The 17,803-nt window shown below is 37.7% G+C and overlaps 1 protein-coding gene across 2 annotated transcripts in view; it reads right to left on the minus strand.

Annotated features, from left to right (window-relative positions):
- The window catches only part of RELN (reelin), a 284,024-nt gene that overhangs the window by 90,508 nt on the left and 175,713 nt on the right, over positions 1 to 17,803 (minus strand). For both annotated transcript variants that reach the window (XM_074538845.1, XM_074538846.1), the window contains exons 15-20: positions 15,959 to 16,087; positions 14,727 to 14,836; positions 11,852 to 11,918; positions 10,215 to 10,448; positions 9,474 to 9,635; positions 4,985 to 5,221 (exon numbers count right to left, since the gene is read on the minus strand). In XM_074538845.1, the coding sequence (XP_074394946.1) occupies positions 4,985 to 5,221; positions 9,474 to 9,635; positions 10,215 to 10,448; positions 11,852 to 11,918; positions 14,727 to 14,836; positions 15,959 to 16,087 (939 nt within the window). The remainder of the gene's footprint in view (positions 1 to 4,984; positions 5,222 to 9,473; positions 9,636 to 10,214; positions 10,449 to 11,851; positions 11,919 to 14,726; positions 14,837 to 15,958; positions 16,088 to 17,803) is intronic.

Here is a 17,803-nt window from a genome sequence, read left to right on the forward strand (position 1 = left end):
TAGAATGAAAATTGCCTCCCTCTGCTTAGTTTGAGATGTTTACTTAGTGTCTTCAGAAATACTGTAGTCCTTTCAGCTTCAATATTTTCTAAGACTATTCTTAAATGCAAACAATTTAGAAAAGAGATTGGCTGTTTTAAAAGAAAATCTCTGCAAATCATCATGGAAAAGAAAAAGCTACATTCAGTACAGGGGTGATGAAGAGAATAATCTAGTTCAAGGTTGCTCTTATGATTGAGTAAGCTACAGTTTATTATCTTACATAAGAAGTCATAATCTTTAAATACAATACAGAAGAACATATTAGCTTCTACTCCTGTAAAATTCAAGGTCATGGCAAAGTGAGTGTGAGGACAAGGAATACAAGTCAGTGTCACTTAGGACTCTTTTGAATTAAATCAATGACCTACATTGTTTTCTACAGAGTTCTTTCCAGAGAGAGCATTTATGCCATACATGTCAGCATCCTACCTTAAAGCTTTAGAAGAAATTACTGAAAGCTGACATTGATTTTGTCATTATTAAATTTTTGTTACTTGGCATAAGTTAAGATCCTGTCTGCTTTCTACTCTCTGGCCTTACTTCTGTGACTTGATTTCCTAAAGATGATGCAGGTCATGACTTTATATGAAAATTTTCACTTTGTCTTGTCACTCAGCAGCCCAGAGTGACTGTGGATGGACACTCCCTTCACTGCCAGGCACAAGGGCACAGCCATGGACAGCTGGACTGGAAGGCAGTAAGTTATCTTGGAAAACTGAACTGCTTGCCCTTTGTATCTGAACTGTTTGCCCTTTCAGTTGGTGTTGTCAGTGTTTTTCTTCTCAATAGGAAGGATAATTTTAAGTTAAGAAGAGGATATAATGTGCACTCATCAGCAGTACAGCTCCCAACCTATGGTTTGTGGCTTCATGGTTAGATCTGAATGCACCTCAGAAGAGCCTGTCTGGTTAATGCCTGAATTTCCCTTTATTCTAAACTTTATCTTGTATTTTATAAAATGACAAAAATCCTCAAATTTAAAAGCTAAAAACTCATTTGATCTGACACAAGCTGTGTTGTGAAATCTGTGCCTATACAACCAGGCTCTTCAGGTGTCAGCCAAACATGTGCAGCATAATCAGCTGAAAGTTTTGTGTAGCACTGCTTTGGAAGAGGATTTGGCGCTGCACACAAAAACCTGGGCATAGCAGCACATCACAGTTACCTAAAGCTTATCTGAACAGAATAAAGGAGTTGAAACTCAACAATTTGATGAAACATCTGCCCAGAAGTTGTCTTACCAAAGTAACAGAAGACAAGTAAAGGACTTCTAGTGAAAAAAAAAAGGGCAAATAATTAAATGTAACATTTTGCTCTTGTCTTCACAAAAATTCCTTTTGTTCAATGCTACTAAATAAAATGAGAAAAAAAGAAGTATTAAACTCTAATATATTCTTTCTGGTGGCATTCAGGTAATGATTAAAATATTTTAAATTTAGTGTTCATTTTAATTTAATAGCTTAGCCACTGGATATTGTAGACAATATATTAAGTAAGTATATTAAGTAAGTTAAAAAGTCAAACCAGCTCTTTAAAATGCATATTAAAGAAATGTGGCAAAGGAAGATAGTATTGAGATGCAGACAATATGTGGTGCTCTATAAGAAGCTCTTTTGAGGGAAGGAAATCACATTACAGGTACACAAAGTCCTTTATCATCCACATTTTGCCTCCAGCTGAACACAAGTAGCATTAAAGTTGTGGGCTCTACCTTGTCCCTTCTTTGCTCTCCAGATCTCTCATGTTGTGGTTAGGGGTATGTTCTTTTGCTGGAATACCAAATGTTTTCTTTGTTCTGGCAGCCACACAGCTGGAATGCCTTTCCAGAATTTGTAAAAGATGAAGTCATGTCCCTGGCGTCACAATAATTAACTAAAAAATCTTCAGAAACGAGAATGCAGAGGCCTCATTTTTGTATAAATTTGTTGCTGTGAGTGGGTTTCTGGCACGTGTATAATTAGACCTGCAGAGGCACAGGAACAATACCCATAGGTGCCCTCAGAACAATCACTCTCCCTCCAAGCACTGCCAGCTAATTGGTACTTCTGGGAATGGTATCACAGTCAATGTCAGCCAACCTGCATTGCTCCAAACTGCTCTGGGATCCCCAGAGTTACCATCTTTTCAAGGCTGGGACTTTTAGGAATGCTGAAAAGCCACATGGATGCAGCTTGTTTTGTAAATCTGCGTTGACTGAAAATATTGACACAGAGGCCCAGCGCTCGCACCAGACACAGCTTTGCTCCCATCAAATGCAGGGATGTTTGGCCTTTCTGCATCATACCTGCTTTGCTAAATAATTCCTAAATGTATTAACATCATTAATAGAATTAAGTCAATTAGCTGAAAGAAACTTTCTGCATGTCACAGAGTAACAATTACTCTAAACTCTAAACAACAAAACATTTAAGACAAACTACCAAGCTGATGTAAGACCACTGTATGATATTGCTCCATAAACATAGCTCATGACAAGACAGCTTTACAGTCTTCTTCTAGGCTTCTCCAGGGGCATTGGCACACTCTATTGTATGCTACACTGAGTTAAATCATAATGCTGTCATCTGACTGGAGACAGTTTATTTATATAAAGCTATTTTATTTGTGTCCACATGAATACATATAAATATTTAAATAAAGCTATTTTATTTGTATCCAGATGAATACATATATATACATAAATATATAAAGTGATTTATATATAAATATATGTATATCTCCTTATCAATATTTAAGTGAATTGCAGCAAGTCACTGTATATAGCCTATAATACTCCAGAGACAACTGGTTCAAAATTTTGCCTGAATATGAATATTTTGGAGAAGTGATGAATTCATGTACATCATCAAGCACTTAATTTTAAAGTGTTCCAGAGTCCTTTCACTACAACCAATACACTTGATGTAATAAAGTTAAGGATCCATTCTGAAACCAAATGGTGATGGCTATCAAATAAAATGACTGTTCAGACACAGACCATGAAAATACTCAAGAATCACCTTTGATCAAAACATATGTTTATCAACAAACTTTTTTTTTTAACAAAGCCAGGTATGGAAAAGAACAGCCTGCCTGTTAATAAAAAATTCAAAAATCTCCCTCCTCAGTTTTTTCCAATTTTAAGGATAAATGTTTCATGTTTACAGGTTCTAAGGCAGAAATGGAGGCCTAATAGACAATTAAAAGCAATTCTGTGAAAATGGGCCTGGGGATGCCACCCTGTAAAATGATTGATAGTGTATCTCCCATAGTTGTACTAATGAAAAAGCTGTTGTCAGGCTGTTCTCAGGAGGATGGTGTCAGTGCTACTGCAAGATCTGCTCATGAGTTAGAAACTCATGAGTTAGAAAATGAGAACCAAATGGACCCACAGCTGGGAAAACCCAACAATAATTAATTTAACTAGCAGCCATTTGTACAGACTTTGTGTAAGTTTAAAAATTTCCCTTGAGAGGAGCAAGGTCAGTGAAGGATAGAGTTCATGTTTTCCAGTGATAATGAAAAATACTCACATAAATAGTGAGGAAGGTTTTGATTCTATATTTGATGCATGGAAACTTCAAAGTTCCTACTATGACTGAGCACTACAAACCCTAGTCCATCTCCATATGGGATGGAGAATTTAGCTTAGTGTTTATTATTTTGATTCTGATTTAGAGTCATGGGAGGAAAAGAGAGGAACCTCTGCTATCTTATCTGCCCTCCTTCCCATGATAAACCGGTCTTAAAAGTACAGAGGGAAAACAATGTCATTAAAAGACTTTCATTCCAACTCTTTGATAAGGAAGATGCAAACAGTTTGAGCCCTAACATGTTGTTTAATTTTAATGAGCAGCGAATACCTTCCTTGTCCTTATTAAAGTGGTTAATGGTGTTTCTACTGCCTCATTATCAGTGCTAGGACACATTTGGTGTTGTTCCTACTGCTAAGCCAACTCCTTTTAGTCTGACAGATGATCAGAAAGTCAAATCAGATTGCTCAGAGATACTTGTTAATAAAATTCCAACAGTGTTTCACTGAGTGTCCATGGGGATGCTAAAATTATTTTATTTTCTTCAGGTTTTCTATAATTACTGTGATTGTACTTTCTCCAAAGAAATATATCTATGCCAATTAAAACTATACTGGGTTTATAAGTTGATGAGACTAGCATAAAACTGTTATTTGGTTTTAATCAAAACACACAGATTAAATTGAGCTTCCCTTGTATTAATTCCAAATGTTACATTCAAATGCTCCAGATTTTTTTTGTGAAGCATGTTAATGTTTTAGTTTAAAAAGCATATTTTTATGCAATCCTAATGATTTTTTGTTTTGTTTTTCCCCTCTTTTGCTTCTCTTGCCTTTATTTCCTTTGAGGGGTGTGATGTTTTCTTGCTTTTGTTTCTAAATACACAGCATATTTGAGACCTAATTGCAATATGTCATAATGCTGATCACAGTGCAGAAGTCTAAGTGTATATAATACCAGACAAAGCAACTACAAATGCATAATGCCTATATTCTGCTGCCTTTTGCTTTCTGGATTACAATATAATGGCTATGTACTTAGATCTGAACATCACTTACAAAATATTCAGAGTCTTTACTTAACATTTTATTTCATTACCTGCATATCCATATTAACCTGCCTGGATTTGAAGTGAAGATTATGAAACATTTCTGAACTTTTTTCTATTAGTGTATTCTTTAAATATTTAATGGAAAAAGAATGCTACTTTCAATGTTCCCATCAAACATAAATCTGTGCAATGAGGTGAAAAACTTACTGCTAATTGCAATGAGATTAGTGACTGTATTCTGTCCACAATTCGAGGATAAGACACATTATTACTCTGAATTGCTGCCAGAAAAATGTGTTTGCAGCAGTCACTTGATCCTTAGCAGGATGAATAGACAAGGAAAACAAAAGCAGAACAGGAAAGAATACATATTTCTCACCAGAGAGTCCAGTCATGGCCACAGTAGGGCTGAACATTCCCCAGGTAGAAGCCCAGAGACTGTGTGACTTCAACCAGGTTGGTGAAGTCCAGACTGATGCTGTTGAAAAGCACAGAGGTCATGATGATTTCATCGATTGCCCACACGTCCTCGCCTTGAGAAGAGTGATATGGCTGCCACCACCTGAACTGAATGCCAACCTGCCTTGCATCTTCAGGCAGCTCCACTGAAATTATTCTGGAAAACAAAACAAAGTCGTTATTGCTAGTTTTTCCTGTTTTGAATAATTCCATGGGGATGTATTTTTGGTAACTTTTCCTTACTGACCCTAAAAATCATGGAGTAAATTTAACCCACAAATAGCATAGCATCTGCTGGTACAGCTGCCACCAGCGACAGGGACAGGGGAATTGTTAGTTCTCTTGGTAATCAGTTCATTTACTGAAACCCAGGCATGTCCAAAAGCCACCAGAAAGAGTTTCTAGCAAATCTGTAATTTTTGCTTCCATTGTGGACCCCTCAGTAAATTTAAAGGTGCAAATTAGCAAAGAAATGATGAACTGACAAGGATTTAAGGGTTACAATTCCCCTTTGTCAGACTCAGTGGGTTTTATCCTGAAGATCTGCATCTTGTAAACATCTGCATTCCCCACATAGCATTGATATCATTCTATTGGTGCTCTTGTCCTAGAAGAATCCACCCCTGTAAATTGCCACAGTCAAGTAGAAAAGGTTCATCTTGTCAGACAGTGTGATTATGGGTAGTCCTTTTTGGCAGAAACTCCTTTTCTGTAGCTGCATAGAGATGCAACTGGAGGTGAGTCCCAGGTGCTTCTGGTATGCAAGGTCACCTGATTTGTCATGGCAGCTGTGTCAACACACCTAGAAATGAAAAACTGCAAAGAAAATTAAGAGTATTATCTGATTTCCAGGAGCAATTTTCATACACTGCAGGAGGGAGTATACATTAATTGCCACAGCAATGACACCTTCTTGAAAGCCCCATAAATCACTGAGACCATGGTACCCCACACAGCCACATCAGCTGTGAGACAGACTGGCAACAGGGACATTTGTCTCCATTGGGGTACAATTACTTGCTGGCTAAAGGGTTTTCAGCCAGCTCATCATGTAGCTGTGATTTTTCTTTCTCTGTTAGAGGAAATATGGATAAAATGAAATATCAGGTAAATAAAAGCATCTTTTTATACTTCAGCAGCAAACTCTTTTCATACTCAAGGCTTTCTAAGCTGCCTGTTATAGTGTTTTGTTCTCTGCATATGAAAGAGTCTTGTGCCTGTGGCAATCTTAGTGCAAAAACCACACTCTTAAAAATGACTTGCCACTACATCCTTGTAGGGAGTAGATTTATAATACTATTGTTTAGTGTCACATTCATTTTAAAGAAGAATATACATTAATCCATTAACCAGAAAAAACCAAATAGCTGGGCCAAACAGGTGGGAAGAACTCAGAAAGTCCTGCCTGGCTTTTCTAGGAGCTGCTTTCTGCCATCCATAGACTGGAGAGAGAAGTGCAGAGGGACAGCCAGAGGTGACATGGTCATGTCTCTGTGGCATGAGACCAACACAGTACACATTTTATGCACGGTGGATACCTTTCCTTTACACTCAAAATAAACATGTTTGAGTGACTTCAGACCCTGGCCTCTTTTCTACTAAGGATTCCCTCATAAGAAGCAATTTTATAACCTTTTGGGTTAATTTTTTAAAGGCACAAATGACAAGAAATTGCTACTGATGCTAAAAGGAACCATATTTTTTTCTGCCATTTTTTTTTTATGATTCAGGGGTGTTATCCTGAGGAAAGCTGGCACCCTGGTAAAGAGGAGCACTGTATCCAGTGGGCAATGTGAAGCACCTGGCACTTGTGTGAGCTAATTCTCTGCCATAATCCAGGAATATCTCTGCTGGTGGCTGCCTCTGATGCCTGTATCTTGCCTTTCACTCTTAACTCTCATAAGCTTGCCCACGTGGACACTAATTCTCACAGACAGTAATATACAGAAAATCCTAAATCATGACATGCACCACTGACACACATATCAGATGCTGAAATATTTAACACATGTTAAAATAAATTCCCCATCCCAGGGGATTAAGCTAACACAATTTAAAGATGTAGGTGTAAACCACCACGTATGGCACAAATGTTAGTATGCAGAACCTGACTACACCTCCAGTTGTAACAACTTCTCCTGTCTGGCTTTGATTTGTTGGAGATAGATGGAGAGGGAGGGGGATTCCTGCTAATGACTTTTCTGCTGCAGAGAAGAAAAGTGTTCCTACTTACATTACCAGCCACCATTAAATTTGTTAAAAACCAGCTGGGAGACCTTTGCTCTGATCTCATTCTTTCAAGCTATGCGCATACCTAATATTGAAAAGCCACCGCTGTTCTGCCCAGAAGAAAAATGCAGCTGTCAAATGTTAGCAGATTAAATGCACCTTTTCAGGAGAACATTAAATGTGTAATTATTTTTTGTATGACTGAAGATTAATTAAATTCATGGATACAGACTGATTGCCAAACTTTGCAGCAGTCCATCTATGTTACTGAAAATGCTGATATTTTCAGACAACATAATATGAAAAGGTGAAGCTTTGTTCATAATTATTGCCAGCATTAGCTTCAGGTTTGTATCTATGTCATTTTTTTTATCTACCCAGAGTGGACTAAATTATCTATCTATCTATCTATCTATCTATCTATCTATCTATCTATCTATCTATCTTTCCATCCATCCAACCATCCATCCACCTCCTATGGCAAAATCTCTCTAGCTTGTGTATAACGTTCTTTGCTCTGTACCTTGTCAGAACAACAGAAATTGTATTCCATACCTAACCTTAAAAAGAAAAATAAGCCTCTAGCATCTATGTAATTTATTACATTTATATCTTAAACTTGATTAAAATCAGTCATCAGAATATGTATTTTCCTTTTTGTTATAAAAATTTCATAGTGCTATATGTTAAAATTCTTTAGGGAAATGTAATTCCTACAGATGTAGACTTGAATCCAAGAATTAGAAACAGGGTCATATAAAATATATGTGTGACTACAACAAAGGTAGGCAAACTAAACTTTGAAGAAGATTTTTAAGTCTTCCAGTCTGTAGCATCTTTCCTTTGGAAACATTTAGAACTTCAAAAATTAAGTCTACAATGTCTTTCTACCAATACAGTCTTCCTCTCACATTTTTGAGTACATCTTATAGCTCCCAAGAAATAATTGTAATGTTAAGAGGGATTTTTTTCAATTAGAACATTCTTAATCACACTTTGAATATTGCAATTTTGGACTGAGTTATTAACAAGATGTGGAAATCTATTTTTTTTTTTGTTTTGTTTTTAAAAAAGCACTTATCTGAGCTCAATAAATATAAATAATGAAAGTTATGTGTAGCTAAAGTGACTTGCAGGCTATTTCCAGTCCCACCCCTGGGGCTGACTAAGATGTTTTCCTTGAACTCAGTAGAGAAGAAGACACAGGGCAATACCCAGGCCAAAGCTACCCATGGGCAGGAAATGGACCTGCTGGAATGAGTCCAGTGATGCCACTGCCAGTTCTGCCTCTTCTGGGCCCCTTTGCAGAGCATCTCCTTTAATTGGAGATTAAACTGGCTTTTATTGGCTCTGCTGCAGCACCCCATGAAGGTGGCTGCTGCCAGGTTTGAGAGGGTTTGCACAGATCCAGACCAGACTGTTCCAGGATTTTGGTACTTCATGGAGACTCCTGATTTTGTATTGCTCCACTAAATTTGGTAGATGGCGTCACAAAGGTATCAGAAAGGAACACCTTCTCTAAATACAAGAGATATATTCCTCTCTAATCTGACACCAAACATAGGCATTGCTAGATGAAATGAGCTGTTTATTCAACTTCTTTTTTATTTGTGCACGGTCAGCAGCAGGTTCTCCCAGGGCACCAAGCCCAGCCCAAGGCAGAGGCACAGCCATGAAATTGCCTGGAGAGTGGGAGCAGGTGAGTTTTCCTGCTGACCTCAGAGATCCTCACAATCCTGCAGAGATCCTCACAATCACATTCTGTCTCAGCTGTCCTGTGCTGCCTGCAAACTCCTAATCCCAGAGGCTGGTGTAGTGAGGGTATCTATGGCTCCAAAGCTACAAATAATTTATGTTAATTTTTCTTTACAAGTAGCTGCTTCCACGGGAAGTGTCATGCCCCTATTTCCCACAAGTACACTCCTCTCCCTCCTCCTGCACTGCCTCAGCTTGTTCTGTTGTATCACGTGAGACTTGAAAGCCATTAAACCGATGTGTTCATTTTTATAGAGAGAAGTGCCTAGAACAGCTGCAACATTTTAAAGGAAGGTGGTAACTTCAGCGGGCAATAAAACCTCTTCATTCCCTCTTGCACCATGTACTCAGTCTCCACATTGCAGTGACCACCAGAGCCAGCATAACTGCATGCAAATAACTCTTGGTGATGTGTGTGCACGTACCTTGGCTCGTGGTAGTTGAGGTAAGAGTAGTGCTCCAGCAGTTTCCAGGTGATGCCGTTGTCGTAGGAGTAGTGCAGCAGCACTCCTTCCCCGGGCTGGTCGGGCGCTTTGCAGGTGCTCAGCACTGACTTGCTGCCCAGGCGCAGTGTGAACTGCAGGAACCTGCACCAGAACCACACAAATGTTTGCTGGGTATCCTTTTCACAGTGTTTTTTTTTTTTTGGTGGTTTTTTTTTGGTTTTGTTTTTCCCCTAACCAGGTTGTTTTCAGATCTTCTCAATCTAGGCAAATTTTCATAAATATCGGTTATGGGGTTTTGTACTTGTGATTTGTTTTTATTGTCAAGTAATGCATTGTGGCGCATATAGTTAAAAAATGCCAATCATTACTGCATTTAATTATTTATTAGGCACTGAAGGGGAGGGAGAGATAGTGAATGGATCTAATCAGCTGCCACAAGCTGTCAAATAAACACAACCTTATAAATAATTAATTAGCACTTGGCTTTGACACTCAGGTTTGATATTAACATTTCATATTTTCCATCCGAGCTGTACAATAACTTCCCTCCAGTCTGTTTTGTGCTCTGTTGTTTACAAAGCAGGAGGGAAAAAAGGCGAGGCTATGAAATCACCATTAAAACATGGACCTAGGAGTTTTTTAGAACAAAAACTGGTTTAATAACAGACAAGCTGGAGAGGGAGGAGCTCCCCCATTTCTTTGCTCCTCCTTCCCTCTCACCTGGACTGGGAGCTGTCCAGGAAGGAGGTGATGAGCTGGCGCCTGCCGTCCTTGTTGAAGACCAGGGCCTTGCCGCTGGCCAGCACTCCGCAGCCGAAGCTGACCTCGGCCCCGCGGATGGAGTAGAAGCTGTGGTAGGAGGAGAGGCGGGAGCTGGAGAAGCTCTCGGAGATGAACATGGGGAAAGTCTGTGACGCCAACTCGCACGCCGGCCCCGAGAAACCGGGGTCACACCTGAGGGGAAGAAGGGGAGAGCACGACTGGTGACCCATCTTGGTGTGGCTGCTTGTCAGCAAACAGCGTGGCTGCAGCTGTTCATGGACTGAGCAAACCCACCAGCTCCCTCTCACGTCTGAGGCCCAAGAACCTCTTTGAACTTTACTTAGGTAAAGAGCACAGCAAATGATTTCTGTTAGCTAGTATTTACTTTTCGAATTTAAAAAATATGTATTTATGAACACCCCATGAATCTACACATAACACAGTACAGAAATATTTTTAATCAATAATTTTTACTAAAAATAAAATCATTAAAATAAATTTTTTTATTATTTTTGGAACAAAACCCCTGCTGACATAATTACAGTTGTTCATATGTAAAATTACAAATTTGCTTTTATCTGTAGCATACTAGATGTGTTTACAATAAAATAAGATACTGTCAGTGTCATATTTTCTGAAAAATCCTCTTTTGCCCAGGATTTCTCTCCTGGGAAGCTGAGAAGCCTCAGAGAAAAAGGAAAAACAATATTATCTCATTTGCTTCTCCTGTGTTTTGCTGCATTGGAATGTGGTTGGAGATTGCTTATCCAACATGTGAATTGTTTTTTCTTAATGACCAATGACGCGCAGGCTGTGTCAGGACTCTGGAAGGAGTCACGAGTTTTCATTAGTATCTTGTTAAGCCTTCTGTAAGTATCCTTTCTCTATTCTTTAGTATAGTTTTAGTATAGCATCATATCATATCATATCATATCATATCATATCATATCAAATCATATAATAAATTAGCCTTCTAAGAACATGGAGTCAAATTCATCTTTCCTCTCCATGATAGGAGAGCCCAAAAATATCACAAGTTACAAAAGAGAATGCCCTGTGGAGCATACTCTTGTTACTCAATACCTAAATGTAGTTACAGCAATAGTAAGAATGTGCTCACAGGTTTTGAGTAAGTACCTTTTTATTTTTTAGAGTGGAAACCTTTTAACAAGCCAGACTATCAGAAAAAAGTGAAGCGCTGATCTTCTGTCCTTGAGGTAGGTTAGGTTATGGGATGTTAGAGCTATTAAAATTGTAATTCTTTCCCAACATTTAACACAAAAGTGATAAAGTCACAAATCACCTCTATAACCAGTATATATGACTTTTCAGTGTGCTTTGTAGCACATTTTAAGATGAACTGGAAGTTAGACACTATACCTGAAGAAAATAATAAAAAAAATATTAAACATGCTGCTGTTCAGAAAGATTGATCTTTAGCTTTCCAGTGAGCTTTATGAATTCTGAGGATTATGCTAGTTTTATATTTAGTCATCTAAAAGAGCAAGGACTGAAGTGAAAATCACTTCAACTTTCACACTACCAAGTGAACTCTGTGACAGAAATTGAACATGAGTGCTGAATATAACACTTACTTGCAGCCATTTCTGGTACACTGTCCTCGCCCTGAGCAGAATTTCAGGCAAGATGGACCAATATAAACTGCAGAGAGAGAAATCAATTAAATGGGAGGTTATGCTATGTGGTAAAGAGAGTATGATGAATACAAGAAAGTGTACAGACCTGATCATACAATTATTGTATTTATTTTAATCCAACTACCTGGAAAAGGTCTATGAAAGGATATAAATAATTTGGCTGTGTCAAGGATAGTCAGGGATAATTTATTATTTAATGTGTCATGTCCATCTGTGGCTAAAGACACAGTCCTGTGGCCACTAGTACTGTTTTAATTACTGTCTGTGAATGAGATCAGATAATTTGGTAGGCATTGACCTTTTTAAAATTTTTTCATTGACATTCCTTTCATCTTAGTTTGGAGATATAATCCAATCTAAATATTGGTACGTTCCAGTAGCAGTCTTTTAGATTTAAAAAACATGTCACGGCTTCTTTCATTGAATCTACATACTTGACTGGATTTAGGGGTATAAGAACCTGCCCTGATATGTCTTAAGTAACTATTACTTTTCATACTCTTACACTGATTCTTTTAAATGGAACAAAATTCCACATCCTCAGTGATCAAAAATACACCAGATTTTTTTTTACTCTTCTGCTTCATCTTCCTCCAATGACTCCTCATTGTGAAAAATATGGAAGATGGAAAGATGAGAAAATCTCAGTATAATCTTTTGCACTCTAAGAAAGAAAAGTTATAACTTGTGGGCAATATTATTTTAATACAAAATGCTAAAAGGCCTTAACCATGAATAGTGGCATCTTTTCTGTTGAAGAATTGGAGTTACCCACTTGTATTAAAACATTTGGAAGAAACAGCCACTAATTTGAAAATAATCTATAAGAAGCAGTACTTCTTCCTTTTCCTAGTTTTATAATGTTGCCCATCACTGCAGGGTGTCAGCTCTCCCTAGCAGACACGCTCTAAATCCCTCTTAGCTACCCCCTAAAACTAATTCCTCATCAGATTTCATGTGATTTCTAGGTTTTCTCACTTCTCAGGGTGCAAAAAATTATGTTCTGTCTGTTTGATTTTTGTGTCTTCTGAGGTCTTTTTGAGGGGGTGGTAAAAGTAGAAGGGTTAAAGATGTAATGGTGTCATTCAAAATAAAAATCTTTACAGAAATTGGCATTTTTCCAGAGTTTCTGAAAGATGGCCAGCTTCCAGATTTCATTTAAAACTTGATTCACATAGGAAACAGTCGTGAAGCTAAAAGTCAGAGTGATGAATCTTTGAAAATCTTCCTTTCTTCAAGAATTTCAGTGGATTGCCAATAGTTACGAGTTTTTTCCTACAATACAGTGTAAAACTTTAGTATTTAATAAAGGAAGCATTCAAAACCTCAGAAATTTGTCTTTAAGACTCAATTCCTGTGTCATGGTTCTGCACCTCAAATTCACAGCAAGCACTTTCTAGGCAGATGGTTGGTAAACCTTTTCTTGAGATTGTGCACACAGGAGCATGCAGCATCCTTTCATGGAGCTGTATTTTGTTTTATAAGCAAAGGTTGAGCAGATAAATGAATTGTCAAATGATTTTCAAAATCTTGTTTTGTTCTGTTGTAAGGAATTTATATCCTTGGATTGATTTCATCTTGCTGTGGTTTCTGTGAACCTCTCATGAGTGTCTCCAACACTTAGAGTCAGCATTTTTTAAGATAGCAACTCATCTTTTCAGATACACATAGAAATCTTTTCATTTTAAATACCCATCTTTCCCCTTAATTTTACTTTTTGATGTATATAACATCCCTAAAGAGAAGCATTAATACTATACCCAGAATGTCAAGATGATGCTGCTTCCAGCTATGATTAAGATAACAATGTTTGTTACTTGTAGTGACAAAATTTCCTTAATGATATTACCTTAGTAGCTTCAAGATTTTCTTGTCAATACTAGGCCTCAATATATTTTAAGAATTCTGCAAAATGTAAATATTTACAATTCCTAGGCACCATATCAAGCCTTACTGGGAATCACTGCAAAATTTCACAAGCTATTGTACATCAGTATAAATCTCTAAATTATGTATTTCATGCATCTAACCAAACAAATTCTGAATGTAGCTTATTTACTTCTAAAGCACTTAAGGCTAACAAGCAAACTAAAAAATTTTCACTTACTCTTTGTTAACCCTTTCAATCATACTTATTTCTGCATTTCATGCATTTAATCCAGTGTTCCTAAATACTTTTTACTGCCCTTTAAAGTATTCCTTGATAATTTTGGTCCTGGTTTTCCTCTGTAATAAGTAATTTAAATATTTATCAACATAAACTTCTCCCAGTTCTTCAAATCCATTTTAAAAAAAGGTATAAGTGAAAAATAATTTTCAAAGGGAAGAACAGTTCCCTAAAACAGATGGCACTTTCCCCTGAAGATATGGTAAACAATGTAAGGTTATTTTAGTATTTTGGTAGCAGCATTGCTTGAAGATGGTCTTCTATGTCCAGAAGCAAAATAAGTCCCAGATGCTGCTCCTGTTGCTTTGGCTGCTACAGTCCATGTCCTCAACAGCCAGTGTGAAACCTATTTATGTAATTAGGACTAAGCAGACTTAAGAAATGCTGTATTAAACCCTGTAACTAATATTTTTTCCTGGAAAGCATTCAATTAAACAGAAAAAAAAATATTAGATTATTGTCTTTTGTAATGGCAGATTCTCTCTCTAGCTTCACAATGCACCTGTTACCTAATGCAACTAAGCAGAACAGGAATTTAACAAACTGTAAATTCATTGACTTGTGATGGTGGAAAATATGTTTACTTGGAGCAGCATACAAAATTTACTTTTCTGCTGTGTCATGATCATGGGTAAGAATACTGACTGTTATCGATTGCCCACATATTTCCAAGGATTGGTCCTGTTTGTCTCCATCGAATCCTGGTGTCACTGGTGAGTGCAGCATTGGGAAGGGGAATGGTTATTCTGTTCCACCTGAAATACATATAATACAGACATTTTACACTGACAGTTATTATGCAACAGTATATTTTGCAGATATGTTTATGTATTCTGGAAGCTTTGTGAGAAGCTTAATTTTAAAATCTGCTCAAATGAAGCATAAATTTACAGCAGCTTTGGAAAATACAAATTAAAAATAAAAAGGTATTTTAAATACATAATTGTATGGAAAATGCAAATTAAAAATAAGAAGTATATTGCACAGTACATGAATACTAGTTATTGTCTTATAAAACTCAGCCATTTTCCCCCTGTAGGAATACACACAGTTGGCAAAGACCATAAGCTCCTTTGCTGCAGCAGCTTCTCCATCCCCATGAATATCTCCTAAGACTGAACTCTGTTTGGTGAAAACTCTCAGAGGGTGAGGAGTGGTGCAGAGGATTTGGCATGCTGCAGTCTGGGCCATCATTCTCTATCATCCACAGAGGCTACACTTCTGCACACACCAGGAGTAATGGTTCCTATGAAAATTGTATGGGACTAGGGGCTGTGTGCCATCAGATCATAGCAATGCTTCAACTTTCTTTTTGCAAGTGTTGTGGAAGTTGGGACACCAAGGGATTTTGTGCTATGCAGAAAAATGCCACAGCTCATTTTTCAGCGAAAACAGTAGAGAAGAGACTCAGTGCTGAGAAGGGTTGATACTGAAAGCGACACTAATAACCCCCTCCATCTGCAGAAGTACAGAGGATGTGCTTCACTGAAACCAGTACTGGGATTTCACATGAGTAAATGTGTCTGAGGATGCAAATACAGCTTTGAGTAGTGTTTTTTCTGACCAAGAAGAAAACTTTTGCGGCTTTGACAAGGTAAACGTTTCCTTCTTCTTATCAATATGCTGTCCACAAGTGTTTTTTTTTTTGTAATTTCTCTTTAGCATCAATAAATTATTATTATACCACAGAAGCAGCCCCATACACTTCAGCTTTCATGACTGGGTAGCCAGGGAGCTCAGAACACTCCTTCCTTGCTGTCCCCAGGTAGTCAAAAAGGAATGATGACCCAGAGCTGTGTGCTTTGCTGCTTTCTCCTGCCCCCTCCAACTCCCATCTGTAGTGCTGTGTATTTTGCATTTTCAGAGAGCTCTCTCACCCGCTGTAGTTTTCGGAGGCGTAGATGGTGCTGTGGGGCAGGTGGGGCCCTGCACAAATCTCAGGCAAACACTCCACGTGCAGCAGCGACCACGAGCGCCCGTGGTTGGTGGAGAACTCCAAGCTGACACTGGTAACACATGGAAGGAAAGAAAGGAGAAAGACACCATCAGGGTACCTGGCATAGATCTCAATGTAGAAGTACCAACATGGAGAAATCACCAAATCTCCTATTTCTCATAACTGATGAGGAAACAAGAAAGAATTTTAAGCAGAATTTGAATACAAAAATTCCTGCAAATGCAAACATGAGACAAAGTTTCGTGAGTCAAACATGCCATGTTTGTCACAGACATGTTTTATGAAAAATCCTTTCCTTAGGATTTTTTCTCCTGAGAAGCTGAGAGACCTCAGGAACAAAATGTAAACAATGGTTATCTGCTGCTGTGGAATGCAACAGGTGCATCTTTGATTGGTCCATGTTGATTATTTCTAATTAATGGCCAATTACAGTCCAGCTGTCTCGGACTCTCGGTCAGACACAGGATTTTATTATCATTCCATTTCGATTTCTTTCCTTGCAAGCTTTCTGATGAAATTCTTTCTTCTATTCTTTTAGTATAGTTTTAGTATAGTTTTAATAGAATATATATAATAAAATAATAAATTAGCTTTCTGAAACATGGAGTCAGATCCTCCTCTCTTCTCACATCCTGGGAACCCTGTGAACACCAGCACAAGTGTTTAAAACCCCAAAGGTTTGTAGACTGAGGATTGCCTGAACACAGAGTTCTTGTTGGGCCACCATCCAGCCAGTGTTTGTGTGCTGCTGCTGTTAAAAGAACTGCATTACTTTTGTATTTACTATTTCATATTGAAATAGCTTCAGATATGAGGAGAAACCTTGGATTAATCAGAGCTGGACAGTATCAGGTGAGCACAGGACACCTATAGCTGCCAGCTACTAACTATAACATCTGCAAAAGGTGGCAAAAGATCACTAGCTGTTCATGCATGCACTGTCTCTTTCCTGGGTTAGAAAACTCCAAAATGTTTACAACCTATAAGGAAATCCTTAGATGCCCAACACTCTAAAGACCTTGAAAAACTAATAGAGAAATTGCTTGACTTACTACAGATTTAGTATTTTACTGAATTATTCTTGTAATTTCCTCCATATGATTAGCTCATAATATTCTGTTTTATTTTAAGTAATGGAACATTATAGAAGTCATAATTTATCTCCTCAGTATTAAATTATTGGATTCTGAGTTTTTATTTTTATGATAATTTGCTGACAATATTACTTTATTTAAATGTACCATCACTGTGATATCGTGTCTATTAAAACAGTTTATGGAGGTTTTGACTAATTTATTTCAGGTTTAGATGCAGAGATACCTTAGAGGGTCATATTTACTGCTTATATCCAGCACGAGTCTCTCACATTTGCAGTAATGAAAGCATTATTAATAATGCTGCAGACTGGGAGATGTGAAATGCTACAGTATTTGAGAAATACAAATAGGAAAAATGGTGACCTAATGCTTCTTTGGTTATGGAGATGCTCACTTCTAGTTCAGAAATAGAAGGAAGAATATTGATCTTTCAAAATATATACTAATCTCCATCAGAAAACAGATTGAGGCAGAGACTTTACAAACCATGTTCACTGGCCAGGAGTGTTTATAGGCAAAGTTCTCACTTTTCATGTAGAAAAATGCTGCTGCCTTCTCTTTTTATCAAATATAAGTGCAGTGCCTTGATTTTTGCTTCCCCTTGAATTCTGCTACCCTGCATGGGTACAAGAACTGTCAGTGTTAATGCAGCTCTTTCCAGCTGGAAG

This window comes from Zonotrichia albicollis, chromosome 4 (genome assembly GCF_047830755.1).
Source record: "Zonotrichia albicollis isolate bZonAlb1 chromosome 4, bZonAlb1.hap1, whole genome shotgun sequence".
NCBI classification, from domain to species: domain Eukaryota; kingdom Metazoa; phylum Chordata; class Aves; order Passeriformes; family Passerellidae; genus Zonotrichia; species Zonotrichia albicollis.